This window comes from Lipophrys pholis (genome assembly GCF_963383615.2).
Source record: "Lipophrys pholis genome assembly, chromosome: 8".
Lineage (NCBI taxonomy): Eukaryota > Metazoa > Chordata > Actinopteri > Blenniiformes > Blenniidae > Lipophrys > Lipophrys pholis.
Genome location: NC_137630.1, coordinates 18,621,405 through 18,647,840, shown reverse-complemented (window position 1 = coordinate 18,647,840; position 26,436 = coordinate 18,621,405). Strand labels below are relative to the sequence as shown.

Here is a 26,436-nt window from a genome sequence, read left to right as displayed (position 1 = left end):
ATAAATAGAGGAGACAGAAATCTCTGGCAGCAATCCTGACCTTGCTTCTCAGAGAAATCAAATGAACAGAGCGACTTAGATTCAAAGGCAGGCAGGGCAAAGGCGTTTTGCTCATATCCTCATACCAGTTTGTCTCTTGTCAGAACTCAAGAACATATTTTTTGTTTAGGTATTTCGAAACTGCGGAGTAAAAACTGGGTACTCGTAATGAATACGCTGCATTGTGCCGGCAACACAAAACAAGTTTATGTAGTTATCAAAGACTTCTATTTTTGTGAAACAAAAACTGCAACCAAAAAAAAAATAAAATAAAGCTCCTTCTGCCTCCAAATTCAAGGCAATTTGAAAAATTAGATTGATGAATAAAAAACAAAAGAAAAACCTGGAGGCTCCTTAATTACACAGATCTGTTTTGTGTATTTGAACACATCTTTTACATTCAGTATTTCTTCATGTTGTGAAGTCCGCCGCGACCTGGGTCAATACCCGACTCACCTATTAATTTTTCATGGCCGAGGATTCACAGGTTGCAAATTTCACAGCTCATCATTGCAAGGATTGTGTTTCACACAGGAGTTAGCTGGAAACACAATAGCTCTGAGGAGATGCGATCTCCTCTGGGGTAAACCGAGGTTAATAATTATAATATGCAGTGGCTTTCTTGGGTCTTGGGGTCAGACTTTGTGTTCTCACATTGGCGAGGATCCGCTAAACAGATTCTCATGGCAGATCGAAGACTGAATGATTTATGTGGGCATATCGCCAATGAGTCTCCTGCGACTGAGGACCGTATGCTGTTACACAAAAGGCTTGATTTACCAATGGATGACAACATTCAGCGAGCACCTGGGGGTAATATGCGAGAGCTCGCCGTGGTTTTTTCACTTCGATACAGCTGGCTTGTTTAAATGTCTCAGAAACTCTGAGGTTCGGCCGTCAAAATGTGTTTGGCATGTTATCAGTTTATTTGTCAAGATGTCACCGTTCAACGTGAAATGTTGTAATGTGTGAAATATCAATATTACTGTGATGAAGGCATAATGACAACCAATTGACTCAACAAAAAAACGTAAATGCCATTTGATTATTTTTTGGTACCCCCCTCCATCTTCGCAAAAACCTCTGGACCCGCCTCTGAATGGATTCTAAATGTACAATCTGGAGAAGGTGTTAATTGACACATTTCTCACTGCCTTTTCAAACGTGCCTGTAAAAGTTTCACTCAGCCTAAAATGAAATGTCAAGTACACTGATTGGGAGTGAAAATGGAGATCAGGCACAAAAGTAGCACAAACTTTTAACAAGCGAGGAGTGTGATAAGATGTGACTCCAGAATGATGTCTGAGCCATCATGCCTGTAAGACTGACTTTTAGTCACACGTGCTCATATCCAGTTTCCATAGCAATGCCTTTTAAAAATATTTTTTTTTCCATATCAAATAAAGTTTAAAGCAATAGATCCAAATGTTGGATGTGTGAATGTTAAGTGAGAGGGACGGCACTCTGTGCAAACTGCACAGATCTGCGAGAAAGAGAAACGCGGGGCAACGGAGGACCTTCGACAAGCCATATATATCAACGCTGTGACTTTTATCACGCCACTCAGTCACTCGATGAGAGCGTGCTGTATTTCATTTGCACTCACACCCAAAGTTGTCATCTCGAACTAGCGAACACACTGAGCCCCGGCTCGCCAGATGTTCCCCCTCAACACTGACTCTTCTGTTTGTGCAGCACAAGTGTATGTTATGTGACGGCTGACAGAAACTGTCAACAGCAACACCATCTCCGAAAGAAATTTCTCCGACAGTTCACCCTTTTTACGTCAGCGATTTTAGGCTTACGTCATTTCAGCATAATTCTGATTCAATTTGTAACTTAGCACTATATAAAAAAAGGGCGAGTTTTTATGACTATATATGGCCGTGCGTGCGTTCAAGGTTTCTCTGCTGGTTTTCTGGTTTCAGTCTAAAAATATGAATTTGACATTCTGCATCCTATGACTCCAGGTTGGACATTGCGATATAAACTGGATTAATGGTTATTGAATGGTTAAGTATTCAGGAACATCAAGGAACCAGAAAACAAGATGATAAAAAATCTATACATATTTTAAACATAAATCAATAATTGGGATTAAAAACAGTCAAACTAATTTTCTAATTAGCCCACAAAAAAAGCTAAAATGAAAAGAAAATAATATTAAAATATAAGTTTAAAAATGTAACTTAAGTATGAAATAATTGTTAATTTTCTTGACCATTTAACTTTTACAATTACAATTTTATCTTTACTTTCCACATTCTGACCAGATTTATTTAATAATGGACTTCAACTTTGCTTTCCAGTTGCTAAACTGAAAGTAAACATCATCAATCAATCCACTGGCAGGAAACACCCATATTCAAAAGCACCAATTACCCTACAAAGAAATACAGAAGAAAATAAAACCAAATAGGTCTCTATTATGTTGTCGCAGTTATCTGTTAATGTTATCTGTTGAATCTTTCTTTTGGTTTTCTGGATCAAAGACCAAGGCAAAGCTGACCTTACTTCCAGAGAGGCCACAGATACGTGAATATAATTTAGTCAAGAGCAGAATAAACATAGCCTCTGTGCTCTGCTTACAAGGGGACAGCCATGTCGTTATTTTTGTGCCGTTGGTACAAGCTGATTAACTTTTACCAAGAAAGCAGTGGGGGGTGGGGGGGATTTTCTCTCGAGTTTGAATCGCGAATGTGGAGTTCACTGGTACTCACTGTTCCACCTTGATCGATCAGGTGTCAATAAAAATTTCTGCACAAGACATTACTGGGTCTCCTGAGTGCTCTTGCTCTCCTTACTGGCCCAGATTCATTTCACTTACACCTGTGCCTGGAAATACTCGATTTTTATGACCTACTTTCATAGGAAATAGCAGAAGATGGGAATAAATGCATGAAGTTTTTGCGTATTTGGAGGAAAATCTTCCCCTTTATAAAAATGCTCTGGCTGCGCACAGACATTTTGAGTGACAGGCGCTGCAGTAGAACAGAAGGCAGGCACATTAGAATTGTTTATGAGAAATACAATTACTTGTGGCCGCACGGTGGGGCAGTGGTTAGTGCTGCCGCCTCACAGCGAGAAGGTTGGGGTTCAAATACTGGCCAGTTTGCATGTTCTCTGTGTGGGGTGGAGTGTTAAGCAGTATACAAGATAAATTGCTGTTTAATATAAACTTCTTGTTTCTCTCTTATTATCCCCTAACATAAACATATACAGCAGAAAGTTACTATCTCTGACTCTGACTCTGGTTCTGCAGAGGTTTTCTCCTGGGAAAACGAAGTCTGTCCTTTTCTTGTTCATGTGGAATTGTTGAGAGAATAATTTAAAACTTCTTGAGGCAAATGCATTTTATATACTCCTGCAAAAGTTCACTACTATCATTGGCAATAATCTGGTTATCAGTTCAAGAGGCCAAAATACAACAGGAAGATAAACGTTGAGATAAATATATGGGTGGAAAAATACCTTTACAAGAAGCATACTTATTTAGATTAGACAAAAAGAACAGGTACTTGAGCACCAACTTGGCTGTACCAGTGCACATTTGCTGATATTTTCTGTTTATCTTCTCGCCTAATTCCCAGCTTCATTACAAGTAATCATATTAACGTGGTCATTTCTGAAATAGCCTGTGAGGACATCAATGGGTGCGGTGAGAAGTGTCCGGTGTGAACAAGCTCATGACGAGGATGTTAAAAATTCCATGCAGTAATGTTTGATTAAACAAATGAGACGAATAAGACCGCAAACAGAGCGGGCCGTTCTTGTGCGAGCTGCTATTTCACCTCATGAATGTCAATGAGGAGGTGGTAGGGGGTTATTTATAGTTGGAGATTGAATGCCGGGTCTATCCCTCTGCTTGATAATGCCCCCCTGTTTGTCTTCATGTGGAGATGGAGAGATGTTTATGCTTACAGCTACAGAGCCCGAGCATCACACCCGGCACCCCAACGCCGACGGAAGCAGAGAGGATAAAGAGAGTGTGTGGAAAGCTTGGAAACAGAAGGACAGAGTGCTTAAGTTATATTTGCAAGAGAATGCCTGTAGCAGAGGCACAAATACGCTCACATGCCGACAACACAGTGCACATTAATGCAGGCCGCAGTGCGTGGGCCATGCCCTTCCTGTGACGCCAGCTCAGTGGACACACAGCATGCAGGAGTCATCGCTGGCTGCCATAGATAATTATCATAATGAATGTAAGGGCCTAGACATACAGACACTACTGCAAAAAGAAAAAAGAAACAATAGCCCACAAGCATATTCAGAACAGCAATACTGACTGCTGTCTTACAGAAATAAACATTAGACAAGGCAGATTCTGATATACGACATAGAAAGAGTCCTTCTCCACAATTATGGCATCTATTGTCATTTTGTATATTATTCATGGTCAGTGGTCAAAACTAACGATCATGGAAAACTTTCAGATTACGGTTACATTGTGCAGGTGGAAATTTACAAAACTTGTATTTCCTCGCAAACGCTGAGATATTACCTCTATGCTCTGCAGGACATGCCTGCAATTGCCCTGCCAATGCTTTTCAAAGTGTAAATAATCTTGAAGCTTCACAGATCTTACAGCTCTGATGAATAATGCATGCTCGAAATTACAGTTGCTGTGATAGCCGCCTCTGTTGTATCGGCGTATCCCCTCTCTCCTATTGATCACAGCCCATAATTCCTTCTGTCTAAAAAGTGGGATGTCACAGAGAAAGGCTCTGATGGGATATTCTGCTTTGTCATCCTTGGGAAAAGGTCCCTCTGTCTGCGGATCGTGCTGCAAGTGAAAATTGCACACTCCACCAATCCAAAAAAGCATGAGCCTCAGAAATAATGCTTTCAGAAAGGTCTGGAATAGCCACTGAGCAGACATACATTCTGTTGCTGCAGGCAATTTCCTCTCTATTTAACCAAGCCTTTAGACTTGTTTACGAAACACAACCGAAGGCTTTTCTCCAGGTAATTCCACACCTTTCCACAGGATATAGTCAACGAACAAATCTATCGTTTAAGACCTGAGGGCAGCTCGTGACCATTTTAAATAATCCAGGAGGCCAGAGGCCAGCTTTAGTTTTGCTCAATAATTGATCTTTAGAAGAATAACTGAAGTGAATGACCTTATAGATTGAGATTGAGAAATACTCTTAAAGTGACATCGATTTTTCTGACACACCATGAAATCAAATGAGCATCGCTTCAAGTTCATGTAAAAATGTTTTTCATTTACACCTTAAAAGTGAAAAAACTATATATTTTTTATATTTATTTCCTCTAATAGCATATTCATATTCAGTAGCTTGTTCTCGTGAAGTTTTACCAGACAAGAAAACTATAAAGTAAAGTGTTTACAGCCATTTTCACCCATGATTCATCAAGTAAGACAGTGTTTTGATCGGATTTGTGACATTTTCTTTCAGCATGACCATTTTACTGTATTTGTGTACTTCTATTTACTCTCTCTGTAATATTTCCACTTTAAGAGCAAGCTTTTTCAAAGATGTCGGCTGAGAACAATGCTGAAAAACAAATCCATCCGTTTGTTTCTCCTGGACTGGACTATATCAGCGCTTCTCAATAACTCTTTGCAAAAGTCTCCAGTTAATTAAAAATGCTGCAGAGAGTGAACTGACAGGAACTGGCAGGACAGATCTCATTTCTCCTATATTGGTTTCATTTCAGTGGATTCCTGTAAAATCTGGAAAAGACTTTAAAGTAATCTCAGACCTCTTAACAGGCTCAATCATATCTTAAAGAGCTGTTTGTCCAATATTATCCCAGCAGAATATTTTGTTTTTAAAGTGCTGCTTACTGGAGATTCTTAGAGTTTCTCCCAGGTAGAATGTGTAACAGAGTTTTCAGCCTCATTTGTAAAACCAGAGGCTAACTTGCTCTCTACTTTTAAGATGGATAGGAGGAGCTCCAGTAACCCTGGGTGACTTCCTTAACCGAGCCTCTCTATGTTTATAATGCTGGAAGACATTCATTACCAAATTCAATCTGACTTTCTCTGCTCTCTACACGCCCCATACGTTTAAATATCACTTGACGTGTTTCTATCCTCTGTGGGCTTCCAATCCCCAGGATTAGGCTTTTTATCCCAAATTTCACCTTGTCCAAGTATCGTTTAGGACACTAAACTCTCCCAGTGGTGGTCAGACACCGGTATGGCAGCTACCACCATTGTCTGAGAGTGTGTACATTAATATGTGTGTGAAGGGGGCATTATGACTCATCATATAATGTGGCTTAAGTGGTAAAAAAGACACTACATAAGTGAGTTTCCATTTACAAATAGCATTCACCTATTTACTCTTACTTATTGACCCACGAAATGACTTTGGCCAAAACATTATTTTCTCCTGGTGTTGACAGGAGTACCTGTATAGCAGGAACAAATGGGAACAATTAGGAAACAAGGGTGTTCATTAATCAGCAATTTTTGTCATATTAAAAAGCAGTTTTTCTTCATTTACTGGTTGTTAATATAAGGCACCCTATATCTAATTAGATACTGGTCAAATAAATGATAACATTTATCGTGAATGTAAGCATGTAAAGCTTCATTGTTGTTTCAGTGAGTACACCCACAGATCTCACACTCAGCTGTACATGCTGCATGCGTTAATACAAGACAGCCGGCGAAGACAGTCTGTAAGTGCATTGAAGGCTCTGAAAAGTTTCCTTTGTCTCAGTACAAAAGAGAACACAGCACTACCGTCAACACATTTCTCTCTGATAGCAGTGTGGTTTTACGATCCGCTGTGTTGTCTTCTGATTAAACTCCACTTCGTGGCATGGAAGCTTTCCAAAAACTGTATAAACCACTGAGCTACCTACTGTCTGGGGAGAGGGAAACACATGGTCCTTCAATAAAAGATAATAGAAATGACAATAAGATTTACCTTCTTCATTCATCTTCTTCATTACCATCTTCAAGATACTGGGAATAAACCAATCCACGGGCCTCCAAGCTCGCCAGGTCGTCTGGGGTAGTGGTTATATAAGGCACCTGGTAATTCATTACATTTAATAGGATGCTACACAGCAGTTGTGCTTTAGGGCTACTACTTATTCAGTCTTTGATAAGAGTTATAAAATCTAGTCTTTATGAGTTTCTAGGCAGGGAAATCTTACCAGAAACCCTCTGAAGGCCTCAGATGAAAAAAGAAAAAAAAAAAAGCAAATATACTTGATGTACAATAAGTCCAACATAGAGCATGCTCACGCAATAAGATAAGAATACGTGCTTTCTCAGATTTTTTTCTTTCTCCAAACAGATGTTACATTCCTATGTGTGTGTAGCCGGAGTACAGTGTCTCTGCAGTAGCTTTTCTTCTCCTGCGGCGCTCAGCAGCAGACCGGAGAAAATTGGTCTCCGAGGACAAAAGCAGCATTAATGTACTGTAACTTAAAAAAGGTGGCGAGTACAGTGAAGTCGCTTTCTGAAGACATGACCCCGCTGAGTGTTAGCCGCAACATAAACGTCGAAGCAAGCGTCTTTTCCTGGAGCTTTGAATGATAGTGCCTGCACATGCTGCCTCCATTCAGGAATCATCAGGAATTAATGATTACACCAGCAAAGTGCCAGAGTGGAGCTCTTTGCCGGAGTGGAAGGAACTCAGGGGGCATGAAGTCGATGACACTATACAAGCACCTCTTGATCGCCCCACGTTAAATCTTGATGCTCGCATTCCTTGATGAGGTCTGTTGGCTTAGCGTCATTGTTTTATGCGCTGTAATGTCGCACGGAGCTGCTACAAACCTTGCGTTCATTAGGGGTTTATACATCTTTTACCTGAGAACCAATTTTTGCCTAAGCAACAACAAATAAAGCAGCGGGGGGAGAAAAGACAGACAGACAGAGAGAAAATTGCCGTCTCAACGAGCAAATATCCATCCACATACAGCAAATGACATATGGAAAGGACTGAATTTCACACTCCGCTTTCTATAGAGCTGAATTAGGCTCCATCACAGCTGAATAAGTATGATGGGAAAGGACAGTGAGAGGCTTTCTAGTAATCGTGCATGTCAGGAGAAATTTCTCTCAGGCAGAAAATGTGGAGTTAAGAAGAAGAGTGAAGTGCGGATAAACGAGGTAGGCAAGGCTTGATGGATTCCAGAGGAGGATGACTGACCACTAATTGAGGAAGAGGCGCCCCTGTTGTGTCTCACTGCGTGTCGCCGAGACAATGGAGGGCGAATTAGGTTTCTTGAAGTCATACAGGAGATATAAGGCAAGATGGAGTATAATGGAGGCAAATGAAATGAGGTGATTTAGACTGAAAGATGCAGAGGACACAGCTCCTTAGGGGAGCCCGCGGCCATTCGAGTGTGAAAAGTTATACGAACTCAGGTATTATGAACCCAGACAAGTCAAACTCTGTGTCCCTAACTTCTTGTCATGGACAGTAGAGACATCAGTTCACTGCAAGTAAAGTTTGACAAGGAGGCCATTTTCACCCAGTTAATGCTGCAGCAGTATAACAGGCAGGATCACAAACACGCCACCATGCGTGTGTGTAGTACATAGTAAAGACAATGTGATATTTATTGGTACTGTTTTGGGGGAAAAAATGCAAAATGTAACACATAAAGTTGTGATCTTGAAACTGAATGAAAACATACTTTAAATACCTTCCTCGGAAAACTATCACCTCACAATTCACAATACAGACGTAAACTTGAGATAAACACAATCCCTGTATGTTGTTTTCACTTTCAACTCGAGCAACAAACATTGCACTTTTCCTCTGCTGTTTCTTTACAATTTTGCTCATATTTCTCCCTTTATTCTTGCATGTTTTCTCCAAATAAGTGTCAAAGGTATCTTTAAAAAGACATTTGAAAGCTTTTACAGAAATGGCAATACATATCATAAGCTAGTTCATTCATTCTTGTGTGTGGCAGCAGTGTGAAAGGTTCGAGAGCTTTTGAGAGAGTGTGACAGTGTGAGCATTCCTCAAAAACCACACAGCAGAATATATCATCATTTGTCTGTGAAACAAATATCTCCATTTTGCAGCTCCATTTTATGCCCCCCCCCCCCACACACACACACTTATAAGCATACAAAGACGAGAAAACAACACCGGAGTAGGAAAAAATGCAAACATGGTATGAGCCATGACCTGTAACATTTCTGCTTTTCAAAAAGTCGGCCAAAAACAGCATGTAGGGGGGAGAAAAAAGGACTGGTGGTGAAACACACAGCAGAAATCATTGGTGGGGTTGGAATTGCTCTGCTGCTGAAATCAGCTGACATTCTGACTTGAAACAAACTACATTTATCAACTCCCACATTTCCACCAGTATTGTATCAACAGGCAATTGTTAAGTTTTGCATAGAGAGCCCACGTTTGTATAAAATCCAACCTCAAAGTCTGAAAAAACAGGGAAACAAAGGCAAAGAGAAACCAAAGTAAGTTCAAATCAGGAAAAGGCAACAGAATATAAACATGACATGAAGCCAAAAAGTTTGACAGGAACAGTGTTTGAACATTTACTCACAGAAGAAAGCTGGCATGAAGATTGACAAAAACTTGCTCTTCTTTTTCTCCTGGATTTGATGGCAGTCTGTGACCATCATAAAAATACATTACTGCCACCTACTGGAATGGAGTACAGACCGAGAGAATAGCAAACAGTTTATGCCTCTTAAAAGTTTGCATTCCTGTGAGAGTCATGTGAGAAATGTATTATATTTACTGACATGTCTAAGTTATCAGTCATAGTGTCTCTGTGATTTAAATCAGTTTTACGATACAAATTGCCATTAAAGGTTCACAGATCTTTTCTATAAGTAAATATCCAGCAATATCTGATTAACCCAGACGTTTAAAAGAAAAAAAACAACTCGTCACAAAGTCTCGCCACCATCAGAAGTCAACCCTGACTCATCAACACTTTTCTCATCATTCAAATGAAAAAATATTCAGTTCGCTAAAGTTTAAACTCGTTTCCCCAAGTTGCAACTGTTAGATCCTTTTCCCATTGCAGAGGAAAAAGCAGCAACTAGACGGTGCAATTAAAAGAACGCAAGTCAACCTTCAAACAAACACAAACGATTCAAATTCCAAATTAGGTATAAAATACAAATGCAGATGTATTTGCAGTAAAGAAGCACTTCAAAAAATATGGATAAAAGAGCTTTCTGGTCTCAGCAGCCCCCACACCTTTACTGTATGTTGCAGCAATCATTTTATTTCACACAATCTGTCAACTCTTTTCTTATTCTCTCAGGTTTGTTTGTGCTGTGAGGTTGTACCAAAAGTTTTTTCCTAACTTTTCTTCTGCTGATTACAGACAGATTTGAATTAATTGCATGATCTTTATTGTAATAGAGCATTTTGGATGTCTGGCTTTTGTCATCCAGATCCCAAAGTGTTTCGCCGAACAATAAATCCTCTCCGAGTCAGCGGAGACATCAGATGGTGTCTTTGTTCTAGCCCTCACTCAACTGTCGCCTGTTGCTTCCATTCAGTTTCATCAATGTTCACTCAGTTGCTTCCAAAATATTACAAATAATCCTCCAGCAGCAGCAGCAGAAAAAAAAATAAATAAATAAAAAAAAAGGAGCAGAGAAACTGGCTGAACACACAAGTTAGTCAAAGAAAAAAAGTGCCACACTTAAGTTAACACATCATACAATGTGACACAGCTCAATGCAACACAATGCAGCTCCACACAGCGCCACACAAAACACGACAACAAAGCACAGCGCCACATAATGCACTTCAACGTAACACAACACGACACCACGCAATTATTGCAATGCAACAATACAACAATACAATACAACATCATCAAACTCAGCAGAATTCAATTCAGTTTTATTTATACCTCACCAAATACAACACAGTCATCTCAGGATACGTTTACAGGGAAAACCCAAACAATTCCGCTTGAGCAAGAAACGGTTGAAAGGAAAAAAAATGCAGAACCAGGCTAAAGGTGGAGACTTTCTGCTGTTCCAGTTGGATTTATGGGATAGAAGGAGAGAAAAGGGACAGGACAGAGAGCAACAAGAGAGCACAAACTACAGGATAAAGACAATATTAGTGTCATGTGATAATGAAACATCTCTGTATGGAGAGTGAGAAAGGAAATAAGCTCAGTGCATGTTTCCCAGCATTCTAAACCTACAACAACTTAACTAGAATATTGTCCAGGGTGGCCTGAACCAACCCTAACTCAATAGTAAAGCTGTTTCCACATGGGAGGGACCTGATGGCTGAATGCTCTGCCTCCCATTCTAGTTTTAGAAAGTCTACAACCGCCAGTACACCAGCACTCTGAGAACGAAGTGTTCCTCTGGAGTAACATGGAACTAACATCTCTCTAAGATATGATGGAACAGAGTTGTTAAGAGCTTTTTAAAATAAGGATTTTAAATTCTGTCCCAGAGACACTTCACAGATGAAAAAAGGCATTCCTGCCGACTTGTTTAAAGTGGGAGTTGAAAGATAAGTTGTGGCCAAAAGTAACTTGCCGTTTCCTCACAGTGTTACCAGGTGTTTAGCTAATTTCACTCTCAGGTGGTTTGGGTCAATTAGAAACACTTCAGGAGCAGAAAATTACAGCTCATCCAGGCTTTTAAGTCTTTAAGACAAACTTCTAATTTAACACGTTGATCAGTATCATCTGGTTTCAAAGATAAAAAGATTTCTGAGTCATCTGCATGACAATGAAGTTACTGTAATGTAGTGTTTCCCAATATTGTTCCATACACGAAAAAGAAAAAGTGAAAAGTGTTGCAACACAGAAACCTGTGGAACTCCATGTTTTACTTACCCTGAACCATGAATTAACCAGAATCTGTCAGATAAATGCAGTGTTGTGCCTTTAATCCTGATGGTTTATTTCAGTCTCTGTAGTTGGATATTATGATCAATGGTATCTAGACAACGCAAAATGATACAGCAAAATGTAATTCAACATGACAAAATGCAACACAATGCATTCCAAATTAAAGCATCACATCACACCAAAGCGCAACTCAACACAGCATCAGACAATATATTACACAACAATACAACGCAACAAAAGCTCATCTCAATACATCACAACTCAGACCAACGTGACACCGCACAATACAACTCAGCATAGCGCAAGACAACATCACGTCATAACATACATACAAAACAGCTCACCGGGCACAATACAACTCAGAATAGCACGAGATAACAAAACAAATAACATCACACAAAACATTTCAACAAATAACAATTCAAACATTGCGAAAACAATCCAGGGAAACATATGACACCACAGTGCAACGCAAAGCACAACATGTAACAACATAACACCACACATAACCCTAAATGGCTGAGCTAAACATAGCATCAACCAGTCAACACAACACAATGAAACCCGATACAGCACTACACATTGTTGTGAAACAAAAAGCATTTTTCGGCACATTGAGATAATGTGCAGGATTATGACCGCTCAAGTGGTAAAGTGTGCCGTATAAGTCAAGTCCATTTACCATTTACAACTCAATACAACTCAGAGCAATACAACACAACAATGCACAGCATATAGCAAAGCAGCAACACACAGCACAACAGTACACAACACAGCTTAACAGAGCAGAATACAACACTCAGAGTTTGTTGCCAACACGATCAGCCTGAGCTTTTATCACATAGAAGTGTTTGAACTATGCCTTGAAGGGACATCACATCATTATAATAGACGCTGTAATAAAGAAAGACAGAGATAGAAAAACCTCACTGAACACACGAGGCCCATCTGTGCTCAATGCTGCCGTGTGTGTGTGTGTGTGTGTGTGTGTGTGTGTGTGTGTGTGTGTGTGTGTGTGTGTGTGTGTGTGTGTGTGTGTGTGTGTGTGTGTGTGTGTGTGTGTGTGTGTGTGTGTGTGTGTGTGTGTGTGTGTGTGTGTGTGTGTGTGTGTGTGCGCAGCAGTAACCATACACAGCATGAGGAGGGATCAAATATTTTCATGGCGGCGTGCCGGACAAAGCCATTACAGGAATCAGTCTGTGTTGAGCGGAGCTGAAAGAACCAAATTGGCGGGTTTTTCATGTCGGCGTTTCACCAGAATATCTACAGGTCGATTGTGTGATTATGTTTGGTCAAATTATATCTTTTGCACCAGTTTCATTTGCATTTTTTTTGTGTGTGTGTGTGGGGGGGGGGGGGGGGGGGGGCTTTGTTTTGGACAACAAACACATTTTGTAGCGACAAAATAGTTTTATTCATGATGTGTAACATTTCTGAGAGTGTACGGGGAATCATAACAAAAAAGTCCAGTAAAAAATATAGCCACCAATGCCTTCTTCCAGTTTTACTTCACTTTATTAAAACTTTGAAATAATGATAGATCATGAAGTTCACACTTGAGAAGTTTGCATGCTTCTCTGACTCCCTCGGTTTCCTTCTACAGTCCAAAAACAAACATTGAATATCAATTTGATGACTCTAAATTGTCCATAAGTGTGTACTTTCTATGTTTGTCCTCTGATGGACTTTGCTCTTATTTAGCTGAGAAACTAACTTGGATAAAGTATGAAAGGACGGATGATAGAGCAATGTGCAAACATTGTCCCCTGCTTTTCTTTTATTGTCATGTTTTTTATTTTCACTTTAGGAACAAGGTAACATAGGAGAAAAACAAATATACAGAGAGTTTCATGAGTAGTAATCCACAGAAATCTAACAAAAATGTGCGTGGGGGGGGGTGGGGGGGGGGTGGGGGGGGGGGTGGAGGGGGGGGGGGGGGTGGGGGGGGGTGGGCAGCAAGTTTATGGAGTCTTTCACAAAGATGGAACCAGAGCCTTTTATTTTCCTTCGCCCCATTTAAATGAGCAGTTGATTGTTCAACTTCAAATTCAGTGTAGTATGTAAAGCCTTTTCCAGTGTATTGTTTTTTTTTGTTTAGTTGTTTGTTGTTGTTGTTTTTTAGCTGGTGTAACATCTGCAAAAACAGTTGTTTTTCAGTGTCTACAAATTGCTAATTTTAAAAGGGTAATTCAATATCAGAGCGGGTGCGAGGTACACAGATATAGTTAGAGAAAATATATTGCAAAGAAAACAGGCTATTTCCCTCCAAAAGAGAGCTGAAGGTGGGCACCCCGCGAGAACAGGAGCGGAAATGTTTCAGGTCTCCAGACGCCATCGAGAACGGAGAGGATTATTTTCATGACTTGCATCCTACCAGGAAAAAGGTAAGTACAAGTCCCATAGTTCAGATGGATTTCTTTGGTGGTCTACATGGTGGGACACCAGTACAATGCTCGCCCACACACACTCCTCCTTCATAGTTTTCTTGATAACATAAATAATGTTGAGTGAGAGACACTGAGGGGCTGATTTCACTTGAAAACAAAAATATGTGTGTCATATTCTGTTTACATGTTAACGAATGACCCCTGTAACATACATTGAATTTCTATGATACACTTGACAAGTTCTATTTGTGCTTCGGTGCGTCCTCCAATTTCCTGTCCAGTCTTATACAATTTGCTTATAGATTCACTTAATCACCTAATATAGACGATGGGATCATTAAGCAACATCTTCAGACAAAGTTTGGTGAAACTTTAGATCTTCTCATTTTTATACTCAGTTGATTTTACAAGCATTTTAGTTCGTAGCCAACGTCTTTTTTTTCTTTTGCCTATTTCTAGCAAAGGTATATATTGTGGCCTGTAGTAGCTGGTGCTGCCAATGAATAATATTAGTGCTACATGTGCTGGAACAGTTTGTATGCAACACACTCAGTTATGAGCCAAGATTTCAGATACGCTTGGCATCGGTCTCAGTGTGACTTGTTTGCCTCTGCGTCCCAGGTAGTGGCAACTTCTTGTTTTCGGAGAACATGGTTTTACAACACCACCACCCCACCCCACCCCACCCCACCACCACCAAAGGAAGGCAGTGATGAACCACAAAACGTGCAATAATGGAAACACAGCAGATAGAAAGTGCATCAAATGGAACATTGTGCAGGCCGTGTGTGTGTGTGTGTGTGTGTGTGTGTGTGTGTGTGTGTGTGTGTGTGTGTGTGTGTGTGTGTCAGAGAGAGAGAAGCAGGTGGCAACTGAATTCACATTTGACATTTCCCCAGTCGGAGCTCCCAGTATTAATGAAGTTCAGATGTAACTGTGTTTTGGACACAAAGGAGCGCCGGTGACACCTGGCTTTCCTGCAGCTCTTAACATTCAGTCTGTGCTCATTAGCCTGATTGCTGCGACCGGGGAGGAGCAGCCAGCAAAGTATTTAAAATATGATGGATGTGCAGATATGCGCGCGTCGGGCTCGGCGGGTGTAGGATTGCAAACCGGTGGGATTGCAAACCGGTGTGACTGAAATAGAAATGTAACAAAATTTGCTCTATCATTATAAATACATCTGGATGAGCAGATTGGACAAACAACTGTCAGTGCCGCCATCAAAATAATTATTACGAGAAATCAATGCGGTGGCTCCTCCAGAGGAACGCTAATGTCCTCACGAATCCTTTATCATGCTTTATTTACTTCTTCAAGTGGGTTACTGCACCAAAGGGTCCAGACTGACCCATTTACATCTCTGCATGATAATTTCTCATTTCAAACTTTTGGGCCCGGAGTAAAGTTTGTTATCTGTGTTTTGAGGCATTTAAGTCTGCCATGTCAGTGGGCGCTGAGGTGGTCCGGTTCTGTGTTAAATTATTTGACTTGTACACCAGGATCAAAAGCCTTAATGCGTCTTACCGAGCCCCCTGCGTGTTATGCAAATGCGGGTGTTTTAATGAAGGCATCATGAATAATTCAGGAGTGGTGTTCCACAGAAAACACACCGCATTCATAGAAGAAAGAATTACTTTGGAAAAATACAAACCGATGTTGAAGAGTTCCTCCTGTCTTCCTGATGCTGTGTGCCGCTCATAACTCGCTCATTGGCTAACATCAGCCAGCTGAAATAATCTACTTGATTAGGATAGCAGGGTAAAGGAGACGCGCTCACTGTGTCCACTCCACTTCAATCTCGCTACCACAGGCCCTTTTGAACTTCAACAAAACCCAATATCAGGATGAGGTTTCAAACTCAATATGTCTTTTCAGGAGAGGAATCTTTGTAGAAAACCAGAGTCTGATTACGCTGTTCAAAGCCCCCCCCCCCCCCCCCCCCCCCCCCCCCACCCCCAAAACAAAAAAGAAAAGGGGGACGCACTCCACACCGACCAAATCATCAATAACAAGCATTTTGATGCGCTAAAAATAACATTAAAAACATTACATTGGGAGAGCAGCTGGGGTGTTCAAACAAGAGCAAATTAAAAAAAAAAAAAAAAATAAAAAAAAAAAAGGTCTATTTTGATAGGAAGGCTGGCATTTTTCACGTGGCCCTGTCACAGAGTTTGAGCCGGCTATTGTGTATGGATTGTGGTTTGTGCCAAGTTGTTGCTTTGACAGCCCTGAGCGAAGCAAGGAAGGTGAGAATTATTCTCCACCCACACAGCACTTACAAGTCTCTTATCTAATCCTCCAGCAGGAGTCGAGATGAAATCCTTTGCTGGATCAAACTCGGGACGTGTTGACCTCAGAGGCCCCGAGCTGCATTCTTTAATGATACAGACACCTGAGTATGTTCACATCGTCGTTCATCAAGCCCTCATTTTGTTGACGTAAGGAGTGTGATTATCTAAATGGCAGTCGGTGTGAGCGCCGTCCTCACCGTCCCCGCCCGCTGCCTGCAGCTCACCTACAGGTATGTTTCTTGCAAGGCGGACGTGGCGCAGCTGAACGTCCCAGTGTCCACTTTGTCTGGTGCAGATGTCTCTACCAAAGCGGCCCCTCTGCTCTGTGACATAGCCGGACTGACTTTTGTAATCATATTACCGATACATGTCTCATTAGTTTCTGCCACGGCTGAGTGTCCCTGCTTCTTCCTGCTCTGCTCCTCCTCTCTCTCTCTCTCTCTCTCTCTCTCTCTCTCTCTCTCCCACACACACGCATGCACACACACGCTCACATGCACAAACATCCACTCAATTGCTGGCTGGCATTTGAGAGTGTCTGGGCTTGCATCTAAAGCAGTTTACTGGGGGGAAATAATAGCCCTCTAAAAGGATTCTCTGTATGCAGAATCATCCCATTCCATTTGAATTCTAGTGAGACAAATTAAATTTTAGCAGAAGGTGAGTATAGCTGCATGTTGAGACGACAATAGACTGAGGGGAAACAGAAAAGGAACGCCTAAATTAGATGGGAGCCGTGGCGGGTGTCGCTGCGACTGCGGCAGCATTTGTTTGAGATATTATTGCATTATTGCGTTTTATTTTATTTCTTTTTTTTTTTTTTGTCAGAGGCAGAATCAATACAAGCACAAGGTTTGGAGATTTTTTAACAAAAGGACAGGAAGGAGACAGACAAAAATGCACGTTTGGCTGTGACCGTCTCCTGAATGCGTGTCTAGACGTTAATGTCTCACGCTGCGTCAATATTTCAATTAAAGGAAAGCATTCGTGCCAGAACGCTTAGAAATGCAGACAAAGAGGGAAGGCCACTAGCAAGCTATATATAAAGAAATGAAGCGCTGCCAGTAGGCGTCGACATCAGCGGCCGTCCTCTCTCTGCAGCTGAAACGTGTTTTAGTGATGGGCATGCTGTCAAACAACCTTCAATACACCTCCACCCACCTTTAACCAAGTTCTCCGCTGAGGAGCTCTCGCACGTAAAATGAGAGCATCCCTAAATAGGCTCAGATGTTTGTCGCCCTGAAACTAAAATGGTGCCACAATGTCTCACTTCTCACATTGATTCACTTGCAATTGCTTCAACTGTATTCCTTCAAAAGCCGCCAAAGAGGAGAACGTCTTCCTTAAGAGCGTCTCCGGAAACACCTGTCACCGTTCACCTCTCCGTGAACCCGGCACTGCTCAATATTGATGAGCACTACTTAGCCATCGTGCTACTTTCCTCTCCATTGAGTAGTTGTGGAGTATGCGCAATGCGTAGCACCTTGAGGAAACTGCAACAACTGGCTTACCGTTTTTATGCACGGTTTGTTGTGATTGCAGCTCCAATTGGTTTTGAGTTGATACAACACTGACTGCAACTTGCAGCATGTGTGAGCACGCTATCGATTTCCACCCACAAGGCAATTTCCAGGGCACTTGGCCTAAATATCAGCCCCAATCAAATCGACCAAAAGGGAGCGATCTGCTTCCAGCACAGATGCAACGGCTTTATGTGTAACTCTGGGCCGATTGGCGGTGATAGCTTGAACGGTGTGCGAGGAGTGCAGTTGTTCCATTAAAAGTGGATTCATGAAATGTTAACGACCTGACCTGTAAATCGTTCCAAATCGGGGCTATTATGACTTGAAAGGGTCACCTGCACGTCCTCAAAATAGATTTAGAGGAGCTAAAAAGCCGCTTGTGTGACACTCAGGGGAGCTTTGACTCGGGTAATCTTTTGTTGTTGTTTAGAGGTTTTAACGTTCCATGGAGAAAGCAATTTTAAAACGGATGAGGGCGTAATCCCTGACAATACAGGGATTATCTCTTTAAATGACCTTTATCTAGCCATGAAGCATGGAGTGCTTTTCAACTTCACTATCCCAAGTCTGGTATGATTATGGCTTGAATGCCCATTTATAATCAGGAGGCCATAGACAGACGCTACAGCTGCATGGAGCCAGTGCATTCAAAGCTAAAGATAAGGCTCTTGAAGATACGCAAGAACTCCACAGCAAAGCTGGAATAAAGTTAGAATCATTTTAATAAATGCTCAGATGGTGACTCACTCAGTAAGTCCGGCGGTCTTTTAATTCCCAATTATTTGAATTTCAGTGACAGCTGTTTATTATTTTATTTTAGAGGTTTAGAACAAACATACAGTAAATGCGAGGGGTTAAAAAGTTCTCGGCTCTTCGACTGAAAGACTCAAAAACAATGGAAGTGACTCAGACATATAGTTGGGCCCTTTGTAGCCGGATTTTAAGAGGCTCCCGCCGAATGATGGATGAGTCGATCACCCCTCATCTTCGTTGGTCAGGATTTCTGCCTCATCAAAGGTGTTACATTTTTCCCCTCAGAACTTGAAGGGGAGAGCGAGCGCTGCTTTGGTCCGGATAATTGGAGCCATGGGATCCGCTACAGTAATGGGAACGAGATTGACTACAAAGTTGACTATTTCACATCTAAACTTTCCTCCACATCACCACTTTTATTGTTTTTGGTGTGAAGTCGAGGCTGTTTTATTGTCTTCCATTGTTTTCTCATGTTATGTACTGAGTGGACTGCGGCATTCTTTATACGTACACAAAGAAACTCTTAAAACATGTGGTCTCATTTCAGAAACCTTTATGGTTTGTTTTCTTATATAGATATAAGATATAAAACGATGCTTTAGTCTTTAGTAGCATTTTATTCTCTTTCAAAGTGGTCTTTGTATGTCTCAGTTGTGAAACCATTAAATAGGGAAAAACCTCCAGCCACTTATACATTTATCATTTCTTAAGCCTGCACCAGACCCATATCCGATTTGATCACATCTGTTTAAGGAAGATAGGTCAAATCTCAACTTTATTTGACTTATATCCTTGATGAATATTTCAGTAACATGCATAATGCATGGGCAGATCCACTGCATGTGTTGCAGAGATAACAGGAAAAATATTCCTGGGATTTACAGTCTGACTGACCATTAAAAAAGTCGACCTTAATTGAGCTCTGGTTGATATCAGGTCAGCGTTGCTTTGCAGAATCACTTTTCATTTATTTATTTTTTTTAAATAGCTAAACAGCAGAGAGGATTTTTTTGTAAAATATTTTGGGTTACGTGGTTTCGGTGTTCTCATTCTACATGCACTGGACAAACTTCTTGACTTGAAAGGGTTTTCTCCAAATAAGTGAGGGCTTTTTTTTTTTTTTTTAATTACAGAAAAGGAGCAGCAAATGGAAACTGATGAATCATTGCACCAAGTTACAAAAAAAAATTAATACTGTGAAGAAGAGACAAGAGATGGAGAATTTCAGGATAATAAAAAGCCCCGTTGCGTGGAAATTCTTAAGGGATGTAGAGTGATTCATCTTGTGATAGCCATAGCCGGCAGAATAAAGGCACGATTTAAAAAAAAAAGTCCAAACCTTATAAATAGGAGTATGACAAATTGCTGTACTTTAAAAAGTTCCGCTTCAGTGCAGGAGAGGCCCTAAGGTAAAGACTTTATTCACCAATTAAAGGTTTGACAAGCTCCTTAAAAAATGTATTTCTGATTACATTCCAGAAATAAATGCAGGAACATACTGGTCACTTCACCTTTCCCGCTATATATATATATATATATATATATATATATATATATATATATATATATATATATATATAAAGAAGCGCCACTTTGCCTTTCACTTCATGTTGTTTTTGCATTGTTTGAAAAAAAAAAAAGGCAATCAAGAGTTTAGAAAACAGTGGTCGATATATTGATATAAAAGGACATGAACATAGTTGATTATAAAAAAATTTTTTAAAAAAAAGGACAAATTATCCATTTCCACACTTTCGCATATTAGCAAAGAAATCAAAATACACTATTACAGACAGGAAAACATTAATGCCTACATATTGGTCATCATGAAGGTGATTCTGTCATCAATAAATAGAATATTCTACAAAGTATATAACATAATAACAAAGCAAAATTGCTGTTGCCACATGTTTATATTTACTGTATATACAGGTGCGTCTCAAACATCTGATTATTTGTCCCAAACAGGAAAATGTCCATATAATTCCCTATCATTACACATAAACTTAAATATCTCAAGCCTTTCTTGTTTCATTCTTTTACATTTTGAACCTCAGAAGTCATTAAATTAAAAAATAAAGTATCTTAAGATGTAAAGTTTTAAAGGATCAAACTGTTTTTCCTATTACAAAATGATCACATTTAAGAATTAAAAAATGGCCCAAACATTTTATTGTATAGATTATGAGTGTAGAAATGATGGACATTTGAATGACATTCAAATTTTTTGAAATGCACCTGCATGTATTTTTATGTGCACTGTATACAAAAATACATATATGATGGTTTCAGAGAATTTCACTATGTAGAAAATCATTTTTGATCTTTTGCTTTTTCTTACAAAACCAATGTAAATTGCTGACGAAGGCGGCGGATAGGTACAAAAAAACATTTCATCATTATTAAGATCATTAAAAACAACATAATTCATTATTTTACAGTATGTCCAAAGACGTGTATTCATGTGTGGCAGTTTGGACTCTTTACAGATGTTGGGAAAACTTCTTCCTGCTGTAAAACGTTTGTCAATACTCAAGTCATTTTTCTCCATTCATGCTATATTTAATGTCAGGGAGGCTGAATTAAAAAAAAAAAAGTGTCTTGAAAGTATTTAAAGTGGAGTGTCTCAGTTGGAGCTGTGCTTTATGCAGTGACAGGGCCGGGTCCGCTGGGTCCGCTAACAGAGCCTCTCTGCTTGCGTCCGGAATATTCGCCGATGAATGAGCCGTCCTCATTGAATTCTCCTCCGCCGTCCGTATAGTCAACCAGGCTGTCCCTGCTGACACTGTCCCCGGCCGCGTCCTCTCCGCTCAGGGAACACAAGCTACTGCCCTTCAGTGGCTTTTCATCGCTGTCACTGCCATCAACGACAACAGAGAGAAGGATGGCCGAGGTCAGCGGTGCAGGGCACAAACAAACAAATTGTACGGCACATCAAGCAGATGTTTGGAAGTCACACATGCGGCACAAAGAAGTTCCATCTTTGACAGGCACGACACACATGTGCAAATGTACTTCACGCGTAAAGAGGTGCAACACACATTAACACTACGAACAAAGGATAATCGGAACGTATAGACTATCAGATGCTTTGCTACACTAATAGACACAACCGCTCCCACTCACATAGCAAGGTCTTATGGTTTCAATGCATCACTAAAGGTAGCAGGCAGGGGTGGATGCAGCGGCTGCACAGCAGGAAAGGGAGCACAGGGGAGGCGGGGAGGGCTTGCTACAATCACTTCACTAATTGCTAATTGCCAAGGCTTCAGGACCAAAGGCAATTTCAAATCTCTTTAGAGCCAGAGATGGAAATTGCCAGAGTGCAGTGGAAAAACAGCCGAGTAGGAGGTGTGTGTGTGTGTGTGTGTGCGTGAGTGTGTGTGTTGGGGAGGGTGTGGGGTTGAGGGTGAAGGCTGAGATTGAGAAAGGGAGAAGGAAGAGGGGAGAAGAGGTGGGGCATATGCAATCCCAGACAAACAGCCTGTCATTCCTGGTATTCCCGGGGGCCCCCACACGCGAGCCGAGGAGATTAGATGCCAATTTAAGGCTGGGCAAGTGGCCAACCTGCAGGTGTCTCACAACAAGACGCGGGGTCACCTCAAAGCACGGAGGATATTTTTCCTCCATGTCCTCTTTTTCTAATTCCCCGCACTATTAGTGTTTGGCAACACCTCTCTCACTCCTCCGGTTTTGTATTCATAACACAGAGCGTCTGCGTTCACAAACGCTCAGGTGGCTCGTATATGATAGTGCCATTTGAGGCGCATTGTAGTTGACACCTGTGTCAAATACAAGCTCAACAGTAGGAGCAGAATTTTCGGCGCCGAGACACGGTTCGAGCTAAGATTACAAATTGGGTCTCCTTCACGGGGATTTTTAATAACCAATCTTATCTACCCTATTTCATGAGGCCGTTTACGATGCAAGCCACATAAGGTCCGCATTTCAGCTCTTATCAAACGTTCTTTCTCTGACGACTCTCGAGCTCTGAAGATAAGTGGCTGTTATCTAAGAGCAGTGGAACGCCACAGCCGCGGCAGCCCGCCCACAGTGACTTTGAATACAGCGATAAAATGGGGCTGAGTGCTTCTGAGCCCCGGCTCACTGGAGACCTTGGTCAGGATCCAGCTCACAGTCTCAGCTGTTCTGGTGAAAAGCCTTTCCTTCAGCCGGACAAACAGGTAGGAGATGGAGTGAGATCACCGGCCAGAAAGTAATTAAATTTGTCTTGCCATTGACCCATGCTGACTTGGTTTGGGGGCAGCTCAGAAACTTCAAGTGAAAGTTCTTTTTTTTTTTTTTATCCCCCTCCCACTCTGCTTTGCACCTCAAGTTGTATTTATTCTCATTTTGAGGTGTGAGGAAGAAAACTTCCTCACACCTGCTGCCTTCTCCCAAATTGCACATATAAATATGTGAAGATGGGGGCGCAGATGTGAGCGAGTGAAAAAAAACCCAACAACAAATACACAACATAAAGTAGCTGAGGAAAATATTGCATCACACCGTCGGGTACTCCAGCGATGACACCTGCTGTTCCTGCAGTGGACGGAGAGGCGACGCAGCGGAGGGCTGTCTCCAAAGAGAAATCATCTGAAGCATAATTACCACTTGTCAGCTCCCCAGACACGTGGCATACCAGTGGGTGGTCTATTGCCTTCAGAGATTCAAAGGGCACAAGAGAGCCCTGAATCCAGCTCTAATGCCAAGAAAACAACATCATAGTAAGGCTAAGGGCACTCTGGGGGGACAGTACTCAGAACAGCCTCATGAAATCAACCATGAGAAGCATTCTAAACAGAGCTACGGCCAGAAACATCTGCACCAACTGCAGACTGCACACCGCTGCTCCTTCTGCCTCGTGAGCAGCAAAAGTCAACTTGGTATTGTGGGACGCTGTCAACCATATTGATTGTTTTCTTCTGCGCGTCACCGGATTCACTTCTTTCTCTCCAGTTTTAGTAAAACTGCTCCTAAAGGGCTTTAAAAGTAATCTCGGCACTCATACAGAAGTCAGAAATAATATCGACTGACCACCCACATCATTATCATTAAACTGAGCTAAATTTCAGTCAGAACTTTAATACATCTTTAAGCTATATAATCTATAATCAGGGTCATGGACACTATCAGCAATGCATTCTCTCGCTGTTTAACTAAATTATAATCTTGGCAGAAACTTGAGGAACGCAACTGGCAGCAACCACACAATTGTGAGTAATCATGTTCTGAATAATGGGATGGCGAGCCGAATCAAAGCAGACAGAAGAGGCTATTTTAGGTGATTCCTGCACAAACAAAACTCGCCATTGTCGCACAGTTGCTGCAGTGCTGTCAAGCAAAATAGGATTCACTCGATTTCCCTAAACTGTCACCGTAGCGGCTCAACAATGCAAACAATGGAAATTCAACAGCTATTATGATGTACAACAGCTGTCTGCTTCAGGCTCAAAGACCCAGATTTGCACCCATTTGCTATGCTTACTTCATCCCTGCATCGGTGTAATTCGGGATATTTTAAATACGACAATTATGGTGCATCTAGAATCTCTGCAGCAGCTTCTTCTGTTGGTGGAATGTCGACTCCTACGCAGATCACCCTCCAATATCAACATGTGAGTCAGCACTTAAAGGTAAATCTGCAAAGTGTCAAGTACCCGGGTGAGCAAAGGCCCGGCACGCTGTGACGTCTTGCAATAACCTTTAGTGCTCTCACACAAACCGCTACCAGTTAGTTAGCTACAACAAAAGAAGACTAACTTTTATCATGCAGCTGATCAAATGGCTCAGAGTAAAACTTACATTTCAGTTTAGCGATGATATTCGTCAGCCTCCTTATAGCTCGTTTTGATCGTGTACTTATTTGATCAGAAAAACGCACAAAACACATCACTGCATACATAAAAAGCCACGTCACGTGAGATTCAGTTACTGAACGTTGCACAGCTTCAGCCGTCCAAGTGGAATTAAAGCTACACTGGACAATGAGCAGTGATGTGCAAGTTTATGAAAACTTGAATTTGATTTCAGTCACATGGTTCTTATTTAAAAAGCTTTAATTACTGAGAATAAACAAAAGCGCCAACATGAGTAAAAGTACCTTTTACTCTTCATTGTATTTCTCAATTGAGATGTCTTGATAAAATGCATGGAGTTTTTATTTTAATATTTTCCGCTGTGACACATCAGTTCGACTGACTCGTGATCCTGGAGAGTCACTGCATGTGTTAGATGTGAACGCAGTAACAAATCAGACTTTAATTACAATATTGATAATGTTTTTCGAAGCAAGTAAAGCACTTTGTGCTACATCATGGATGAAAAGTGCCAAGTCAATTAAGTTACACGTGATTTAGATTTGATTCTTAACAAGAAATCATACTATCAAGGCTTAGATTTCTGTGAGCTTTTTAAGAAGGTTACAGGTTGGTGTCGAAATGTCAAAATTTACAAACGTCTCTTAAGAGACTTAAATCACGAGTTGGAAATACATTTTGGTGGAGACAAGAATAAAGCTTCTTAAACAATTTAAGGAACATTATTAGCAAATTCATTAGCTGTTTTTTAAAAAAAAAGAAAGTCTCTTTTAGTCAAATCTCAGCGCTAGTCTGTAAAAAATTCTAATTATTACAACTGCTGTCGAGTAAATGTTGTGATTGTTACATTTAAATCTGTTATCTCTCAATTTGTTCCATCTCTTAAGCATTCCATTGAGACTCAATGTTTCATGGCATTGCTTTCTTAGACTGTTTACAATCTGTAAGTCAGCTGGAATTACATTACACACACACACACAGAGGGAGGCAAGCAGGAGGGATTTTTAAGCACAACATAATTTAAAAAAACTAAATAAAATTGGAAACATTCCAATGTACGCTCAATGAAACACACACAAGTAGCAGGAGGCGAGGGGGGCACAAACATAAACACACATTCAAACACAAAGTGGCGTACGGATGCCGACAGGAACAAGGCGACTCACGCACGGCTCTGCAGACACATGCACGCCATCAAAATCTGACAACAAACTCAAAGCACATAATTCTAACTAAGAGGGAACAAAGCTTAAGCTGAGTGTCACCCACTACTCTTAACTGCACCGTGTCATTACCTAGCCCATTAAATGACGAGAACATTGGCTTCTAGGTTGATCCTGGCAAAGCTCATGAATGCGGGTTTTGCTTTCAGGGTGAGAGGGGGAAAAACAGTACAGTGACACATGGGAAAGAAATCAGTTTCTCAGCCAAGAGACATTAAACATATGGTCGTTAGATTGATATTGCTTCAACAAAATGCATGTCAAGGGAATGAGAAATGTGATCTCTTCATCACAACTCAGCACTACAGCTCTCACCTGCAGAGCAGATGCATGGCTCACCTGTATTCATTGAAAGTATCATCACTCATTTCTTGTGACTCCAGGTCGGGGTGGAGATCCTCTTTCTCTTTCACTGCAGGGCAGGCAGAACAAAAACAGTTCAGCACTTTCATACACAGATGCAATTCGCACGTCGCTTCCCTTTAATGTTTCATATCCAGTCGAATCGGTCAAAATGGAGCACCCCTCTTTTGCTCCATTTAGTCAGTCTCAGTGGGCAATTCATGTAAACCGAAGCTAAA

At 41.0% G+C, this 26,436-nt stretch overlaps 1 protein-coding gene across 9 annotated transcripts in view; it reads right to left on the bottom strand.

Moving 5' to 3' along the window:
• Positions 1 to 20,431: 20,431 nt before the first annotated feature.
• chl1a (cell adhesion molecule L1-like a) overlaps positions 20,432 to 26,436 on the bottom strand; it is a 48,639-nt gene continuing 42,634 nt past the window's right edge. For 7 of the 9 annotated variants that reach the window (XM_080469227.1, XM_080469234.1, XM_080469230.1 and 4 more), the window contains 2 exons: positions 26,195 to 26,267; positions 20,461 to 21,670 (listed from right to left, as the gene is read on the bottom strand). In XM_080469227.1, the coding sequence (XP_080325353.1) occupies positions 21,457 to 21,670; positions 26,195 to 26,267 (287 nt within the window). In that variant the 3' untranslated portion in view covers positions 20,461 to 21,456. Of the gene's footprint in view, positions 21,671 to 26,194; positions 26,268 to 26,436 lie in introns of all 9 variants that reach the window. The other 2 variants (XM_080469233.1, XM_080469232.1) reach the window with 1 other exon arrangement.